Here is a 17,213-nt window from a genome sequence, read left to right as displayed (position 1 = left end):
AGGCTGGCAGTGTCTGTGAATTGTTCACGCCTCGGGCATGTGCAGTACGGTTTAAAAAATAAGTAATAACGTAAAATCTTAACGGTTATAGACAGATTTTACAACATATGACCGAAAATCTATCAAAAAGCTATATAATAATATAGGTTTCTTAGGGCCCACTAATTTCCCGATGCCCTAAGTTGCTGTTTACCTCACTTATTGGTTAAGTCCGCCCCTGATGGCCGGAAAAACGGAAATTTGTTTTCCAAAGTTTTCATTCCCAAAATTTGGTTCCCAAGATTTGTTGTGTAAATGTACTGTACGACTAAATGTATCTTTTTAAATCTTTGGATTCTACCATCTTCGGTTTTGTTGTTTGCGTGTGTGTGTGTGTGTGTGTGTGTGTGTGTGTGTGTGTGTGTGTGTGTGTGTGTGTGTGTGTGTGTCTGTTTGTGTGATTATTTTACCTGCTGCAGCCAATAGTTTTCACTTTTTTTCTGTTCTCAACCCAGAGGTGGCCCCCTCCTACTCAACTCTTCCCACGCTCTCGAACAGACTGCTTTGATTGTCTACATGAAATGAAATCATATATTTATTGTGGGTATTCAAAGCAACAGATCATTGGCAGTGATGTTCTGTGGGCAGCTTAGAGACAGAAAAATATCTCTCCAATGACTTTGCATGATGACCTCTGTTGGATAAGGAAATATAAAAGTCAATATTAGAAAGATATCAGTAATTCACTGCAGAGATTCAGTGGGGGAGGCAGAGGTTGTTTCGTAGGTTTAAGATGATGGAAATTTCGTTAAGGGAAAGTCATAATGTGCTCTAAAAAACAAATCACTGCAGTGTTGCTTGAGAAACGGCATGTTACTCGACCACAGGGATGTAAAATTAAGAGATGTGATAGTGAGTTGAGGATAAATATTTTCACAGCATTTAAAATGACTCTAAACCCTTTTGTAAAAAGAGAGAATGTTAAATCGTACATATAAGTCAGATAGTTTGTGACTTTAAAGGGCTGATGAAATTCAAGTCTCTAAGTTAGACAATAAGTCTTTTTTTTATTTCCTGATGTTAAAATAGGATCCAAATCCTTCCCATTTTGAGGCCCACCGCAACATGACGAACCACATGAGGGTAAATAAGTAATGATTGAATTTCATTTTTTGATGAACTATCCCTTTAGGAAAACTTGAGTATCACAACATTTATCAAATGCTGATATCCATCTTTAAAATATGTTACTGTCTGTGTTTAATAAACAAATAATGTTTATAATATTTGTATTGCACATTTTATATATTAGTATTATTTGTGTCATTTTCATCATAGTTTAAAGGGCACCTATTTAAAGCCATATATTAGCATTTACTGACACCATGCAGCCTTGGTGATTATAGCAGTCAAGAATTACATAGCAATTTTACTGTCTTTATTACAAACATGTTCTGTTTTAAAAACGTTTTAAACTTATAAAAATCAGAGAGAGTTGAAACAGATATTTCAATTTTAGTTTATTTGAAAAAATAATGTTCTGTGTACTTGTGTATACATGTTATTATAAAAACATGGCACCAGTTAATCAATTCGGTGTGCGGGGGAAATCCACACTCCTATGTCACGTTGAGCTGGGCCTCAAAATCACTGGAATTTGGGTCCTATTTTAACATCAGACAATTTTTTACAAAAAAAACTTGTTGGGTTTCTATCACTCCAATTTAACAGTAGACACAATATTTACACACAGATCTGTCCAAACAGCTTACAAAAGTTGATTTTTATCATAACACTTTAAAAAACAATAAATAGAATCAGCCTCGTATTCCATAAAATGTTTAAACACTTCAGCACTGCGTTATCAGCCTCTATAATCCCTGTGCATTAGATAAAGGAAACAGAAAGCAGACAGTATGTGGCGTCTTCAGAGAGAAATGTATTGGTAACCAGACCCCCAGACATCAATGTGCTTCTGGAACAGACAGAACCATACCACTTCTATCAATTAGTCCTAATAACAGTGCTCTATCCAGCTTATTTTAGAGTAAATATCTTGTTTAACCACCTCAAACAGTTGCCTCATCAATTATCAAAATAACTGACTGCTATCTTAATGATTTGCTTAAAGTCTGACATCGAGATTATGGAAACAGGTTCATTAGCAGTGGCTTAGTTTTAGCTGACTGATCTGCATACAGTCGTTGTCAAGGATTAAATATCGTTGAATTTCCTGAGTGAGCGTAAACTGTTGGTTTGTCCCCTGCTTTACCCTTGAGATCCTGTTGACAGTGTAGTTCTCTCTCTCTTACTCTCTCATTGTGTGTGTGTGTGTGTGTGTGTGTGTGTGTGTGTGTGTGTGTGTGTGTGTGTGTGTGTGTGTGTGTGTGTGTGTGTGTGTGTTTGTTGGTGTAGATTTTCCCATGGGACGGAGCGGCAAAATTCCAGAGGTGTGGAAATGTTCAGAAAGAGACCTCCTCCAGGTAAACAATTAGTTACTCTCTCTGCAAAAACACACTTTTAAATTTAATTGTGATGTTGTGCTCTGAATTTCAAACACATACAGCCTTTTCATTCTTAATGTGCCAGGGAAATCATATTAATATTAATTTTCAAAAGAGTCTACACTTTCACTTTGATTGTCCAATTATTATTCTTTTTTATAGTGTTATAATTATTTTTCAAATTTTACTTTGGTTGAGTTGATGGCTAATTTGTAATTTGCAAATGTGTACAGTCATTCCTTACAGTCTTGAGGCCTTCATGCTTACGCTTCTTTTTACAAGTGTATATTTTCATTTGAATCACATTCATTCATTTTCCTTCGACTTAATCCCTTTATTCATCGTTTTAATCAGGGGTCGCCACAGCGGAATGAACTGCCAACTTATTCAGCATGTTTTTACACAGTAGATGCCCTTCCAGCTGCAACCCAGTACAAAGAAACATCCATGCACACTCATTCACTCACTAAGGACAATTTAGTTTATTTAATGCACCTGTAGAGCATGTCTTTGGATTGTGGGGGAAACCGGAGCACCCGGAGGAAACCCACATGAACACAAGGTAGAACATGCAAACTTCACACAGAAATGCCAACTGACCCAGCCAGGACTTAAACAAACGACCTTCTTGCTCTGAGGTGACAGTGTTAACCACTGAGCCACTGTGTCACCCTGAATTACATTACAAATGGTTCATAATCCATGCTTTTATTACTTCTAGGTTGGACTAATATAACTCACTATAGTTTGGGATTAGTCAGAGTACTCCTTCCCGTTTACAGTTAGTTCACAATGCTGCTGCAAGGCTTTTAACCGGTACCAAAAATATGACCACTATCACTGTGCACTATCATGTCACTTTTAAAATTCTTCTCTTGGTTTTAAAAGGGTTTAGCTTCTTCTTATCTGTCAGGCATGTTGATTGAACATCAGCCTGGTCGATTTCTTCAGTCATCAAACCAGTGACTATTATGCATCCCTAAGTCGAGGATGAAATGCAGAGGTGACCGTACTTTCGCAGTAGCTGGTCCTACTGTACATTGTCGAGTGCTCTGCCCCTTTGTATTAGATCTATTTCAACTCTGTATGTTTATAAATCTAGGTTGAAATCTTACCTTTTTGTTTTGGCATTTTATCAGAGAGAATTGATTGTTTTAGCTATAATTTTATATCTTTCTTTTTTTGATTTGTAAAAAAAAATTCGAAAAAAATAATCACTTTAAAATACAATTTTAGTTGTTTTTGTTTGAATTAAATTTGCATTAAATTATTTTTAAAATATTGTTGTTTTAATAACTGTTGGTGTTATACCATTCTAAAGCCTGAATCTTATGCTTGTGCGTTCACTAGCACAACACCAAAGTTAAACACATACACGTGAGTGCATATATGCTGAAGCATTGTGTTTAGCAGTCAAGAGTTTTCTCTCCTTGGCACGAGACTTCTCTCTCTGTCTCTCTCTCTCTCTATCTCTCTCTCTCTCTCTCTCTCTCTCTCTCTCTCTCTCCCTCTCCCTTTTTCTCTCTCTCGCTCTCTGCACATGTTCTGAGACTCTGTAACAGATGTAGCACGTGCACCAACACCTGACTAATCCAGATGTCTTCCGCAGTGCCACCATTTCTTACCCCCTCCTTGCCCTAACTTATGAAACTGCCTATTTATCAGGAGCCATTTTGGCTCAAAATCTCATTACCGTATGGACATTTCAGTGCCAGAGGAGCCAGTATGGGCTTCTCGTGTCCTCAAAGCCATCCATCTTTCACATCTCTGCAGTGTAAGTCGCCCTGGCAACCTCATCACTCAGTTTCTATTGGCCATCTCATCAGCCAATAGAAAGACTTTCTGATTATGTCATATAAAAACAACGTCGTAGTGGCGCCTCTCAGTGTTTTGACAGTGTCTGGTGACAGTGCCTAACATAATCGTAGTCAGTCCTGTCAGAAATCGATATTTCTGAGGATTTAGTTATATGTCAATTATTATTTGCGTGTTTAGGAGATTCAAACTATATTGGTTTGTCAGAATTGAAAAACAAACACGCAGTGACGTCTGGAAGAAAGTTTCTCAAGTTCAACTGAAGGTGCTATAACAGCCGTACCTTATTCAAAATGTGCTCTATCAAAAACTGTTTTATGAAATCTGGTTTACCCTGAATGACCTCAACGACTCTGCGGCAGATCAAAAGGGTGAGAAGGAGTGAAGTTGGTTTTACCGCTGCGTCGGTCATTTGAAGTCTTTCATTCTGCAGCTGCCGCGCGCGCGCCTTTCCGCCGCTTCGCCGACTTCTGTTTGCGCAGAGCTATGTAAATGAAACGACAGTGGGACAACATGACTATCCCGAAAGACATCCCAGAGAAGTGGTTTCCAGTCATTCTCCCTCTGAAAAGGAAGAAAGAGGGATTAACCAGCTCGACAAAAATAAGAAAAGGAGCAGGTACCTTTACTTTGCGTTATTACCACAGACGATCCTTTAGTGTTTACTTGGTAGATTGTGTTTTTCAAAGTGTATAACATGTAGTCACAATAGAATAGAGGTCATTTAGACCTTGAATTGAAAATATAAAATGTTTTATTTTTCTAATTTAGTTTTCAGTGTTTTATCCTCAGTGAAAACTTCTGTCTTTTAAATAAAAAGATTGCTTGTTTCCCCCATGTGTGCTTATTCATCAACTTCACCCTCATGGTTTTCATACACTCACATGTGACGTGTGTTTATGTCCCATGATGACCTTGTGATCAAATCCATCATGCTTTTCCTCATCAACATTTCACAAATCACTCAACATTAATTTTAACTTTTCAGTTTATTTTTATTGTAAAAGTCTATAAAGCTTTAGGTCTTGTTTATTACATCGAAACAACCTCATATCTTCAATGAGGGTTAATGCTTTTTAGTTATGGCAGATGATCTGTCTTAGACTATACTTAATTACAAACTCTTTCTAATTAGTATTTTTGTCTCCTGTTTCAAAGCTGTTTTATCACAATATGTTAAATGAGCGATGAGTGAAATATCTTTTTTTGTAGATTCACCTCATTTAAAAAAAGGATTTAATGAACACATTCAGCAGCATCAGTTTTATTTTGTTTTTGCACCAGTTTATATTTCACTAAAAAGTGTTAGAAATGTTATTGTTAGTGACGTTAACACTTTTATCTATTTTTTTTTTGATAATTTTTCTTTCTGACAGCATATTTTGAGTTTTTATTTTAAGAATAAGCTAAGGGCATAAGGGTGAAATGCATTTGAGATATTCTGTTGATATAATATATGCACAGTGGTGTGATAAAGTGTTTGCCACCTTACTAATTTTTTTTCTTTTTTTTGTTTTGTTTTTGCATTTTAATGTTTCAGATTATCAAACAACTTATTTTTTTGTTAAAAATAAAACAAATAAACACATCATGCAGTTTGAATTAATGTTTTATTATTAAGGGAAATAAACCAATCCCAAAACTACATAACCCAGTGTGAAAAAGTGTTTGCCACAGAATCATGCCGAAGTTCCAAGAAAACTATTAAGATCTACCAGTTTAAGGTTACAAAAGCCATTTCTAAATCGTTGGGACTGCAGCAAACCACAGTAAAAGCCATTAGTTTCAAAAACATGGAACAGTGAAGAACCTAACCAGTAGTGGCCAGCCTACCAAAATAACCCCAAGAGTGTATCGATGCAACTCATCCAAGAGGTCTTAAAAGACCCAATAACATCATCCAAAGAACTGCAGGCCACACTAGCCTCAGCCAAAGTTAGTGTTCATGGCTTCACCATAGCAAGTGTTTACATTTGCAAGTGTTTCACCCAAGATAAAAACAACTTCAGGACAAAAATAACATAAAGGCTTCTCAGTTTGGCAAAAAACATCTTGATGACTTTTTGACTGAATTACAACAATTCTGCAAAGATGAGTAGGCCAAAAGTCCTGAACAGCGCTATAACAGACTCATCCCAAGTTAGTGAAAACACTTGGTTGCAGTTATTGCTGCTAAGGATGGCCCAACCAGTTATTAGGTTTAGGGGTCAAACACTTTTTCACACAGAGCTATGTAGTTTTGTATTTTCTTTTCTTTAATAATAAATACCTTAATTTCAAACTGCATAATCTGTTTACTGTTATGTTTAACTAATGTTTAAATTAGTTTTTTTGATCTAAAAGAGTGACAAACATGCATAACTTTGGTTTGTGGTGGATGGCACATTTTTGTGTATTTTTCCTACATTATTCAAAAGGATAGAAATAAGAAATTTCCTCATGACATGATATTGTATGCTGTACTGTATCACCACACAGCGTTTACACTACACCATAGATGTTATTATCACTCAGACAGATAGCAGCATGTAAAACTGCCCAGAATGACTCAGGTATACCAAGCAAATTCATTTCAAATCGAAAAAATTCCCACAAAATTACCTGTGCACTCATAACTGTTGTCAACCTACAAACAAGCCAAACACGATTACGCTATGTCCTTTATTGCATTATTTAATGGTACTGACATTACAGTAAGTTGACCTTTAAGACCAAGAAAGATCCAGTGGACAATAAGCCACAGAATGTGTTCGATATTTAGGTAGGAACTGCAGTAAAACTGCTTCTAGTCATAGCAGTCATCTATTTCTTAACACTGGGGCTTGTTAATGTCTATTCTGGCACAGTGGTGATCTCCTGTGTAACTGTTATATCTCGATAGTACACTTAACATGGCCATTATCATCATTATGCTCAATCAGATTTAGTTAGAATGGCCTTTTGTCATCTCTGTGGGATATTTATGCCCTCAAAATTAATGTAGCTGTATTTTCTATGGCAGTGTTTGATAAGTGACCTCTGAATGCATTGCACATTTATTTTAAAGAGCGATAATAAAAGGCATAAAGTGGGACTTCACAGCTACCGTTGGCTTTTAATAAGACTTGGCTGTCAGTAAAAATGGAAACCATCGTTCTTGGTTGCAATTTTTGCATTTTCATACAAACAGTGCTTCATAAGTGGTTTCACACAGGGCGTAAACACTCGCTTATCACCACACATAAGTAAAACATCTTATCTGTGGTTTGTTGCCAACATAAAAGCTCTGGTTTAACTTTTGAAAGAAAGACAACAACCATCAATTTTACTATTATTGTCTAAAATAATATTATCTTATTAATTTTTTTATTAAATGCTTTGCAGGGTGCTAGCATTTGTTTATTTATTAAATGCTAAATGTAAATGAAAAAGCTAAATTATTATTATTATACACTCACTGGCCACTTTTTTTAGGTAACTGATCATTAACGCAAATTTTTAATTAGCCAATCACATGGCAGCAGCTCAATGCATTTAGGCATGTTGACATGGTCAAGATGATCTGCTGCAGTTCCAACCGAGCATCAGAATGGGAAGGAAAGGTGATTTAAGTGATTTTGAACGTTGCATGGTTGATAGGCCAGACAGGCTGGTCTGAGTATTTCAGAAACTGCTGATCCAATAGGATTTTCATGTACAACCATCTTTAAGGTTTACAGAGAATGGCCTAAAAAAAGAGAAAATATCCAGTGAGCGGCAGTTCTGTGGGCACAAATGTCTTGTTGATAGCAGAGGTCAGAGGAGATTGGCCAAACTGGTTTAAGCAGATAAAAAGACAATAGTAACTCAAATTACCACTTGTTACAACCGAGGTATGCAGAAGAGCATCTCTGAATGCATAACACGTCCAACCTTGAGGCAGATGGGCTACAGCAGCAGAAAACCACATAGGGTGCCACTCCTGTCAGCTAAGAACTGGAAACTAAGGCTACAATTCGCACAGGCTCACCAAAATTGGACAACAGAAGATTGGAAAAACGTTGCCTGGTGTGATGAGTCTCGATTTCTGCTGTGACATTTGGATGGTAAAGCCAGAATTTGGCATTTACAACATAAAAACATGGATCCATCCATCCTGCCTTGTATCAATGGTTCAGGCTGATGGTGGTGGTGTAATGTTGTGGGGAATATTATTGTCTTGCCACACTTTGGGCCCATTAGTACCAATTAAGCATTGTGTCAATGCCACAGCCTACCTTAGTATTGTTGCTAACCATGTCTATCCCTTTATGACCACAGTATACCCATCTTCTGACCCATCTTCATCTTCCAGTAAGATAACGTGCCATGTCATAAAGCGCAAATCTTCTCAGACTGGTTTCTTGAACATGAAAATGTGTTTACTGTACGTAAATGGCCTCCACAGTCCACAGATCTCAATCCAATAGAGCACATTTGGGATGCGGTGGAACGGGAGATTTAAATCATGGATGTGCAGCAGACAAATCTGCAGCAACTGTGTGATGCTATCATGTGAATATGGATCAAAATCTCTGAGGAATATTTCCAGTACCTTGTTGAATCTTTGCCACAAAGGATTAAAGCAGTTTTGAAGGCAAAAGGGGGCCAAACCCGGTACTAGTAAGGTGTACCTAATAAAGTGGTCGGTGAGTGTAACTATTTATTGCAATCCAAATCAAAAAAATTTTTTGTTGAGTAAAGGACAATGTAGCTACAGTTTCATAGTGAATAAAGCCATTTTTAGCTGGTAATTTTACTTTAATCCTTAGTCATTGGCAGATATAACAAAAATGCTAGCTTTAAGCATTGACATTCAGTGCACGAACATCTGAAACAGCTTCCGATAACATGTTGTTGCCTATTTTTACCATCTGTTGGTGTTCATCTAGAGTCTAGTGTTCTGAGCTGCAGTCAGTAAGTGTTACGCCTGTCCTTATATGAACTCCTGTAATTTCTTTGCTCACAGAGTCTGCTCCCTGCTATTGCACTGAGCTCTGAAATGGCCAAACCTCCTGAATATTTGACAAACACGCTCTTGAACGGTCATGCTTGAGTGGATGGATTTTGTCAGCCCAGCCTAAGGAAAAAAGATGAGTCAGGCTGGCTATATGAAAGCATGTGCCAAAGATAAGAAGGGCTGTGGAAAAGGGAGCAGACTGAAATTGGAGAGAGAGAGTAGAAGCAAGCAGACGATGCACAGGGACAGATAAAGTGAACGGTCATGTGAAGGTCATGTGCATATTTGATCAGATTAGCAAATTCTGCATGATTGCTTAGCATATGCATAGAAAAATACGTTGAAGCACGGTTGGAACTTAACTCTTCACGGCGGTTGTCCTCCAGAAACTGAGTATGACACCATTGTTATAGCGCGTTTGAGTGGTCAGAAAGTTTAATGACAAACTGAAGTATGAGGTAATGTCAAATAAATCCTTGTTAAGTGAAATTGACAATCTGCAAGCTTTGGATGTTTATGTCTTTAAATTGTGAATTGTGTCATTGTTTTGGATCACATTAGCTTTTTAAAGGCTGAGACACATCAAGTTGACGCCAAACAACTAGCGCTGACAAAAAACAACTGTTGTCACCTCACGTTGGCTCCTGTCTGTTTCCGTCTGGCACATGAACACACCAAACAGACTGCAGCTGACTGCTTTGAGAGCACACAATCTGCAGCTAAGATGATGTGTCGTTCTCCTTCTGCGGGTGGCAGTAATCTTTTTTCACATTCAACAAAAGCAAACCAAACTTCTGACGTGCACTTGCAAAGAGTAAACAAAGCAGCATTTAGTACCATTATCACATTATTGTAACCACAGAGGGATTTGCTCCTGCAAATACAGTCTTATGCAAAAGTTTAGGCACCCCTGAACATTTTCAGAATTGCAAGCCATAGCCTGCTAGCCTTTCAAATCAGCAATTTCATTTGGATATATTTTATACTCTAGGGAAAAAGCAACATTTCAGTTCTGACATACATTTAATAAGCAGATGCGATGCAATTTAAGTCGTAACAAAAACAGACAGGTGCAAAAATGTGGGCACCCTAACAGAATAATGACATCAATCTTTTGTACAGCTATCTTGTGCTGAAATAACAGCCTGTAGTTGCTTCTTATAGTCAAAAGATAATCAAGGCCATTCTTTCTTGCAAAATGTCTCCAGTTCAGTCAGGTTTGATGGGTGCTGAGCATGAACAGCCCTTTTCAAATTAATCCATAAGTTTTTGATGATGTTCAAGTTTAGGGACTGGGATGTTCATTTTTGATCATTCTAGATGTCTGAGCATGAATTCATTGGTAGATCTGGAACTGTGCTTTGGGTCATTGTCCTGATGAAACATCCAACCCTGCACTAACTTCAGCCTCTTGACTGATTCCTGAACATTGATCTTCAGATACAGGGTGGATTATTTAACTCTGACTAGGTTTCCAGTACCTGTGCTTGTCACACAAGATGGACCCTCCACCATATTTTGCAGTAGGGAGCAGGTTCTTCTCCTGGAATGCTGTGTTCTTTTGCCGCCAACCAAAGTGCCCATGATTGTGGCATCTGTCCACAGTATATTTTTCCAGATTTATTCAGGCTTGTCCAGATGAGCCTTTGCATACCTCAAACGACTCTTCTTGATGGCAAAATGCAAAAATGGCTTCTTCTGCACCACCTTCCATTGAACTGTTCTTGAGTGTGCTGGACTGTGGAATGATAAACAATGACATTATCATGATCCTGGAGCTCTTTGGAGGTTGTCTGTTGTTTGTCTTTGACTATTCTAACCATTCTTCACCTTTGCCTTTCAGATATTTTTCTTGGTCTAGCACATCTTTCCTTTATCCGAACTGTTCCTGTGGTGTTCCATTGCTTACTATATTTCTGGCTGTGGAGATAGAGACATCAAACCTTTTTGATAGCTTTTTGCATCCTTCTCCTCATTCATGTTGATGATTTGTCCTAGTTTTTAGGTCATTGGGAAGTCTTATTGAGATTCCCATGTTGCTACTTTCAGGTTCACAATAAGGAGAAGCACAACTAGCAATCAGCAGTCTTAAATATCCTTATTCATGATTGCCTCTGTGTTGGACAATAGATTGTCAGGATTCACTGAGTTACTCAAATTAATTTTGCGTTTAAGTCAATCAGCATTAAGTGACTACAGGTTTTGAAATCCACAGAAAAGAGAGGGTGCCCAAACTTTTGCATAAGCTATTTTTCAGATTTACTTTAATTTCACACATCTCAATACTGCTACACTATGTATTTCTGTCTGAAAAACATGATATTATCCAGCTTTCACTGCAATCTTATAAAGAGAACATAATTATGCAGCCACAGAGGGGTGCCCAAATGTTTGCATAAAACTGTATGTGTTATAATCTAATAATCCAGATGTGTTCCTTTTTTACTTGATTTTTTTTGCTTGCTACATTACTGAGGTTATTGAGAGCTCAATGAGACTTATTGACCACTTCTTTAAGGAAGCATCGGACAGAATGTATAAAGCAGTAAATGAAAATAATGGAAACAACTATTCTGGCAAGTGCAATAGTTCATATGAGTACATCAGTTAGTGTTTGGCCCTTGGTTAAGGATGTGTTTGGCTCATGCTCTGATTGTTCCTTTGCTGTGTGTGCAGAAAGGTTGGAGTACAGTAGCAATTAGCTCACCCACCAAGAGACTAATTTGAGCCTGTAGTTTGTCTCTTTTAGACACTAAATGAGACAAATGCTTTGAAATATTGGTGACAACACACACTTTAGTGGTGCTTTGGATCTACTTTGACACTTTGATTAAATGTGACTAAAAGACTCTTTAATAGCATTTGATTGAGCTGTTTTAAATCTCCTGGCAACTGGTGATGTAAAGAATCTATGACATTTTACTTTAATTTCTCTCACCTTGTGGTTTGTTTTCAGAATTCCTAAAAGAGTGTACTTCTAGGGCTCTATTTTAACGCTCTAGGCGCAAAGTCTAAAGCACATGGCGCAATAGTATTAAGGGCGTGTCCGAATACACTTTTGCTATTTTAAGGATGGAACAATACGCTTTGTGCATGGGTGCATGATCTTACACGGTTGTGCTTATACTCTTAATGAGTTATGTGTGTGTTTCAGCCTTTTCACTTTCTTTTTATTTTACTTTTACTCTTTACTTTACTGGATAAGGAAACAGTGTTGTACACACTTCACTAAAGACATCGATAAGCCTAGATATTTAATTTCGTTTGTTCAGGAGTTTTTAAAACTTCTAAATTCAGTTCTAATTTCAACAAAAATGAACAATAATAAAGAAGCGTGGTCAAAAAACGTCCTGTTTTTATCCCTGATATGGTGATGTATACGTCACCAAAACCTGACAGGTGGACAAATCTAAACTTATTTTTATTAAAACAAATATAGATATGCATATAATAAATAATACTGCTAAAAACAATGACATTTTCAAATGTAAATTGTCATATAAAAACTGAAAAAAAAGGCCCTCAAGAGAGGTAGTGATTTTTATATTTATATAGAAAACTGTCATTTTTGTAACATTTTAATCCTTTTTTTTTCATATGTAAAGATATTTGTGTATTGCTGCACATCCTGTGTGTATTAAGCCATGTGTTAGCGTTTTGGACCTGCATAGGCACATAACTAACGCATTGTGCGCTAGACTTTAGACCACTGTTAAATTGGTCACACCTCCTTTTTATACCGGAACACCCACGAGTCCACAAAGCGGCGCAAATTGATTTGCTATTTAAACAACGTGGCAGAAAATGAGAAAATTAGAGTTGGGGGTCTGAAAAAAGCAATAAATCGGGTCAAAGACGTTTTGCGCCTTATTATAGGGCCTTAAATGTTTGTGGTGTGAACATGAAACATTAAAAAAAGTTTTCGAACAAAAAAGCTTGTGCCAGTTGTTCAGATGATTTGTTTGGTTCAAAATTGTGCAAATAGTTTTGAAAAACATAAAAAAAGAAAAGATAAATGCATTATATGTACATTAATGTTCACTAGTGTTTAAAATGTATAGTTTCCAAGGTAAAACGTTATGCAACACTATATTTGCTATTTTTAATTCAGAAATGTAATTGAGTAACACTTGTATGTTTTTTAATCACTTGAATCTATTATTGTTTTCAATACATTTTTTATCATTTTTGTCACTGTCATTAGTATTGTTTTATGTGTCTATAAAGGTGATTTTACATTTTAAACAAAATTTAATAAAATTATTTATTGCGAACCAAAGCTAAACTAGCTTTTTAAACTGCATCTCTTTTTTTCAAAATTTGTAATTGTTATAGATTTACCATTTTAGTTGACTATAATCACCCTAGATCATATGGACATGTACTCAATACTTAACATAATTATTGTATTTAAATAAATACTTTTTCAAATAAGAACATTTCAATCGAATGGAACGAAATGACTTTCAGAATAATCCATCACTAGCTTACACAGGACATATTGTATGTACTGCAACATTGCACATCCATATCTTGCTGCTCTGTTTGAATTTGCACAGATTTGTGAGCTGGCATAGCGGATGTCCTTGTCAGTAATGCTGAATCACAGCAATAATGGCTCCTTCTCTGTCAACCACTGTTTTTTGAGAAACGTCACACAAGCAGTGTTTCAATGCGGCTCTTGCATGTCCTTGGCTGTATTAGTAAGGGCGCTGTGTTAAAAGTGCTTAATGGCCCAGTTTGCTGAGGTGATCTCCGGAAGGAACCAGACCGTTCAGCGCACTGAGCCATTATGTCATCCGCAGCCAATGGGCAGGTAATGCAGGCTCAGGCTCTGGCAGCGACCGGCAGTGTGCTTTTCCATCAGAACTAAAAACAGAGAGTACAACAGACAGCCCCAAGCAAGAGAAAAGGAAGATGTGACCTTGAAGAGGGGAGAAAGCATGGAGGATGAGTACAGAATGAGGGAGTGATAGGACAGAAAGAGGACAGCCCTAGCTATAACATTTTTTTTTTAAATATAATAAAAAGTGCTTTAAACATAAAAAGGTAAACAAATGTTTCAAACAGATCTATGTTGAAAATAACACAGATACCCATTCTGTTTTTTAGTCTAGATTTAAATCTTTAAGACAATGTTTGAATGTAAATACTAAGGTTTTAATTTTTTAGCTTTGTTTAATTTTGCAATCACACAATTATGAAATCGTCGAGACTGCTCATTTGTTGGAGTAGCTTGTTCCATCATGTGGCCTGAGACAGCAATGACAACAAGGATGCTGTCACAAACACCAGTGATGTAGCCCTTGCAGATTGCTGCAAAACATTCTCTATCACTCAAAAAATAATTCTGCCACTGAACAGCACTACATTTCCCATCAGGCACCTCACACACACACACACCAGTTCTTGATCACCCCTGACTACTTGCACACAGCTGTAGCTCATGAACACTGATAAGTTGGATTATATATACACCTCACATTTTCTCATACATGGCTGAGTCTTGTTCAGCTGTAACATTGCCAAGCATTCTTCCTGTCTAGCCTTGATGTGTCTTTTGATCCTTGCAGTGTTTATTTGTTTATGCTTTTTGCTGCCTGCAACAACCTCTTTGTCTGTGGTGGTGGGCAAAGCAAGGCTTTATGAAACACTGAAACAGTCTAACCAAATGTGTCGAAGCTCAAAAACGTTTTGAAACTAATCTCTACAGTGACACCTAGTGGTAATTGTTATGTATTGCTCTGGAACAGCTTCAGCAAAGAAACAATTATGCAAATTGATTGAGGTATAAAACCCCACATTGTATAGTTGAGGCTTCAAGTGATTAAGTGAAATGGTGAGAGAACCAGACTAGCATTAGATACGCAAAAATAATGCGTTCAAATCCAGGGTAATGCAGCTATAGATTTTCTGTTCTTGTAACATGTTTTGTTTTACCATTGGTCTGACATCCCAATTAACACTTTGTTAATAAACACATTTAGTTTTGCTCATAAAAAAGTGACATTATTCAAGTCATAATTTCAGAGTTGTACAAGTTAGGATTCAAACTCAGGCCATTTGTAGCACAGTTACTTTGTGCACACGTACAGTCCACCTGGCTACATGAGATAGAGGTTTATTTCCGACCCTGTCAGTCAAACGCAGATTCAACAGGTTTCAAAACATTTCTGAAATGACCAATGCTTTGAATCGCTTTAGTCACATGACCTGGTGTTTCAAAACAATTTAGTCATGTGAACTGTTGTGTTTTGAATCAACTTAGTCACGTGATCTGGGTGTTTTGGATCATGCATCGGTGTAGTGTTTCGGAACACCTGCACTTCGGGATCTCGACACAGTGTCAAAACGTTATGTTTCACGTCAGCCATCCCTATTTGCCTGACCACGACTAAGCTTTTGGATTACCTCCATGTTATTATACTTATAAATGTTTCAAATATATATGACATATTCTAGTTTTACAGGTCAAAGGATAGGAAATGTTGTTTCAAGAGAGTTTTTTTTTTACTAATTTATTAGTTTTTTTTATTATTTAAGTGTGTCGAACATAAAGAAAAAAAACCATAAGAACAGTAACGTTTTAACTTATTTTAAATAAGTAGTTTTAACAAGTAGAAAAAGTAATAAAGAACACAGATATTGATGGTATGGTACACTGTAAAAACTGCTGGGTTCTACACAATTCCTTAATGTTGTCCCAACACAAATCCATTAAACTTAAATGGATTGAACAAAAAATAATTAAGTTTTTCCCAAAAACTCTTTTTTTGTTGAAGTTTGTTGAAATTTTGTTGTATCAGCTCATTTTAAATAAGTGAAAAAGCAGCAAAGATAGTTTTTTAGTGTATAGTACAGAACAGTATGATTGAGCATGGTTAACCTTAAACCCAACCCTTCTCATTACGGTTAACCCTGGTCAGGCTTGTGTTTACACAAGTACCCTTTATTGGTAGGTGTAGTGTAGTGTATGTCAAAAAGTTACAATTAACACTGCTTGATATGCTTGAAAGTAGCGATGATGAAGAAGAAAGCCATAGAGGTCTTTCACATATCTTTTACATAGTCTAGTTTTTTCAAATGTAGAAGCATGGAATCATGCAGAGAGAGAGAGGAAGCAGCATGCCTCGTGCCCCATATGTTTTTAAATGCAACGTGTGAATAGCCCCATAAACATTGGGAGACATACAGATAACTTATTGCTTCTTGACATGTGCCTGTTTGTCACAAGAAGACAACATCCATTGTTTGAGCTGAGGGTGACCATGGTTTATTACTGTGCTTTGTCCTTTTATTATTACAATGCAATATTTTAGCGGCGTATATAAAAATGCTGCTTCTTGTCTTGTCATTTCTTTTGTACCACATGCAAGTAATGATTCTTATCAGCATTCTGCAGTGAGTCTAGCTCCACCCTTTAGGTATCACATTGTTGTGCTATAGGTACGCTCACAAAAGGGTCCCATAAGGGTAGTATGATATACTGTTTGTTTTTTCGGTACAATACACAACTTTTGACAGTGGACATGGAAAATTTGCGTAGCATGTTGTACTGACCCAAACTGAACTGCTCAGTCAAAATGAGCCCTTAGAGACACATAATAAAGGTGTAACATTTTTACAAGTTTGTGAAGTAGTAAAGCAATTATTACATAACTAGGAGCAAAAAATAAAAATAAAAAACCAAAGCCATCAGATCAAACTTAGGCTGATATGAACTTACTGACTCATTTTCTAGCCAGGAATGTCCTGTAGATGTTATCGAAGACTGTTTGAATAAGTTGTGTTAAGAATACAGTAAGTAGGTGTAAAGGCCTGTTGACACTAAGAATGATTCCTATTAAGGAAACTATAATATCTACTGTCATCAACATGCTGTGGTTTTGTCGTCTGATGCTTTAAATGCTTTATAATATTTCGAGTATTAATAATTTTATAATTAGGTTTATAATTAG

General features: G+C 36.8%; 1 protein-coding gene and 1 long non-coding RNA gene across 5 annotated transcripts in view; one reads left to right on the top strand and one right to left on the bottom strand.

The window, feature by feature from the left end:
- Positions 1–17,213, bottom strand: part of LOC101883647 (uncharacterized) — a 713,507-nt gene that overhangs the window by 239,131 nt on the left and 457,163 nt on the right. The window lies entirely within an intron of this gene.
- Positions 1–17,213, top strand: part of atp8b2 (ATPase phospholipid transporting 8B2) — an 86,724-nt gene that overhangs the window by 4,268 nt on the left and 65,243 nt on the right. For 2 of the 3 annotated variants that reach the window (XM_087286906.1, XM_087286908.1), the window contains exon 1: positions 4,368–4,917. In XM_087286906.1, the coding sequence (XP_087143032.1) occupies positions 4,791–4,917 (127 nt within the window). In that variant the 5' untranslated portion in view covers positions 4,368–4,790. Of the gene's footprint in view, positions 1–2,394; positions 2,463–4,367; positions 4,918–17,213 lie in introns of those variants that run through there. The other variant, XM_087286907.1, reaches the window with a different exon arrangement.

The sequence above is a fragment of the Danio rerio genome, chromosome 16 (genome assembly GCF_052040795.2).
Source record: "Danio rerio strain M-AB ecotype USA chromosome 16, GRCz13ab, whole genome shotgun sequence".
NCBI classification, from domain to species: domain Eukaryota; kingdom Metazoa; phylum Chordata; class Actinopteri; order Cypriniformes; family Danionidae; genus Danio; species Danio rerio.
This window is presented reverse-complemented; position numbering and strand designations above follow the sequence as displayed.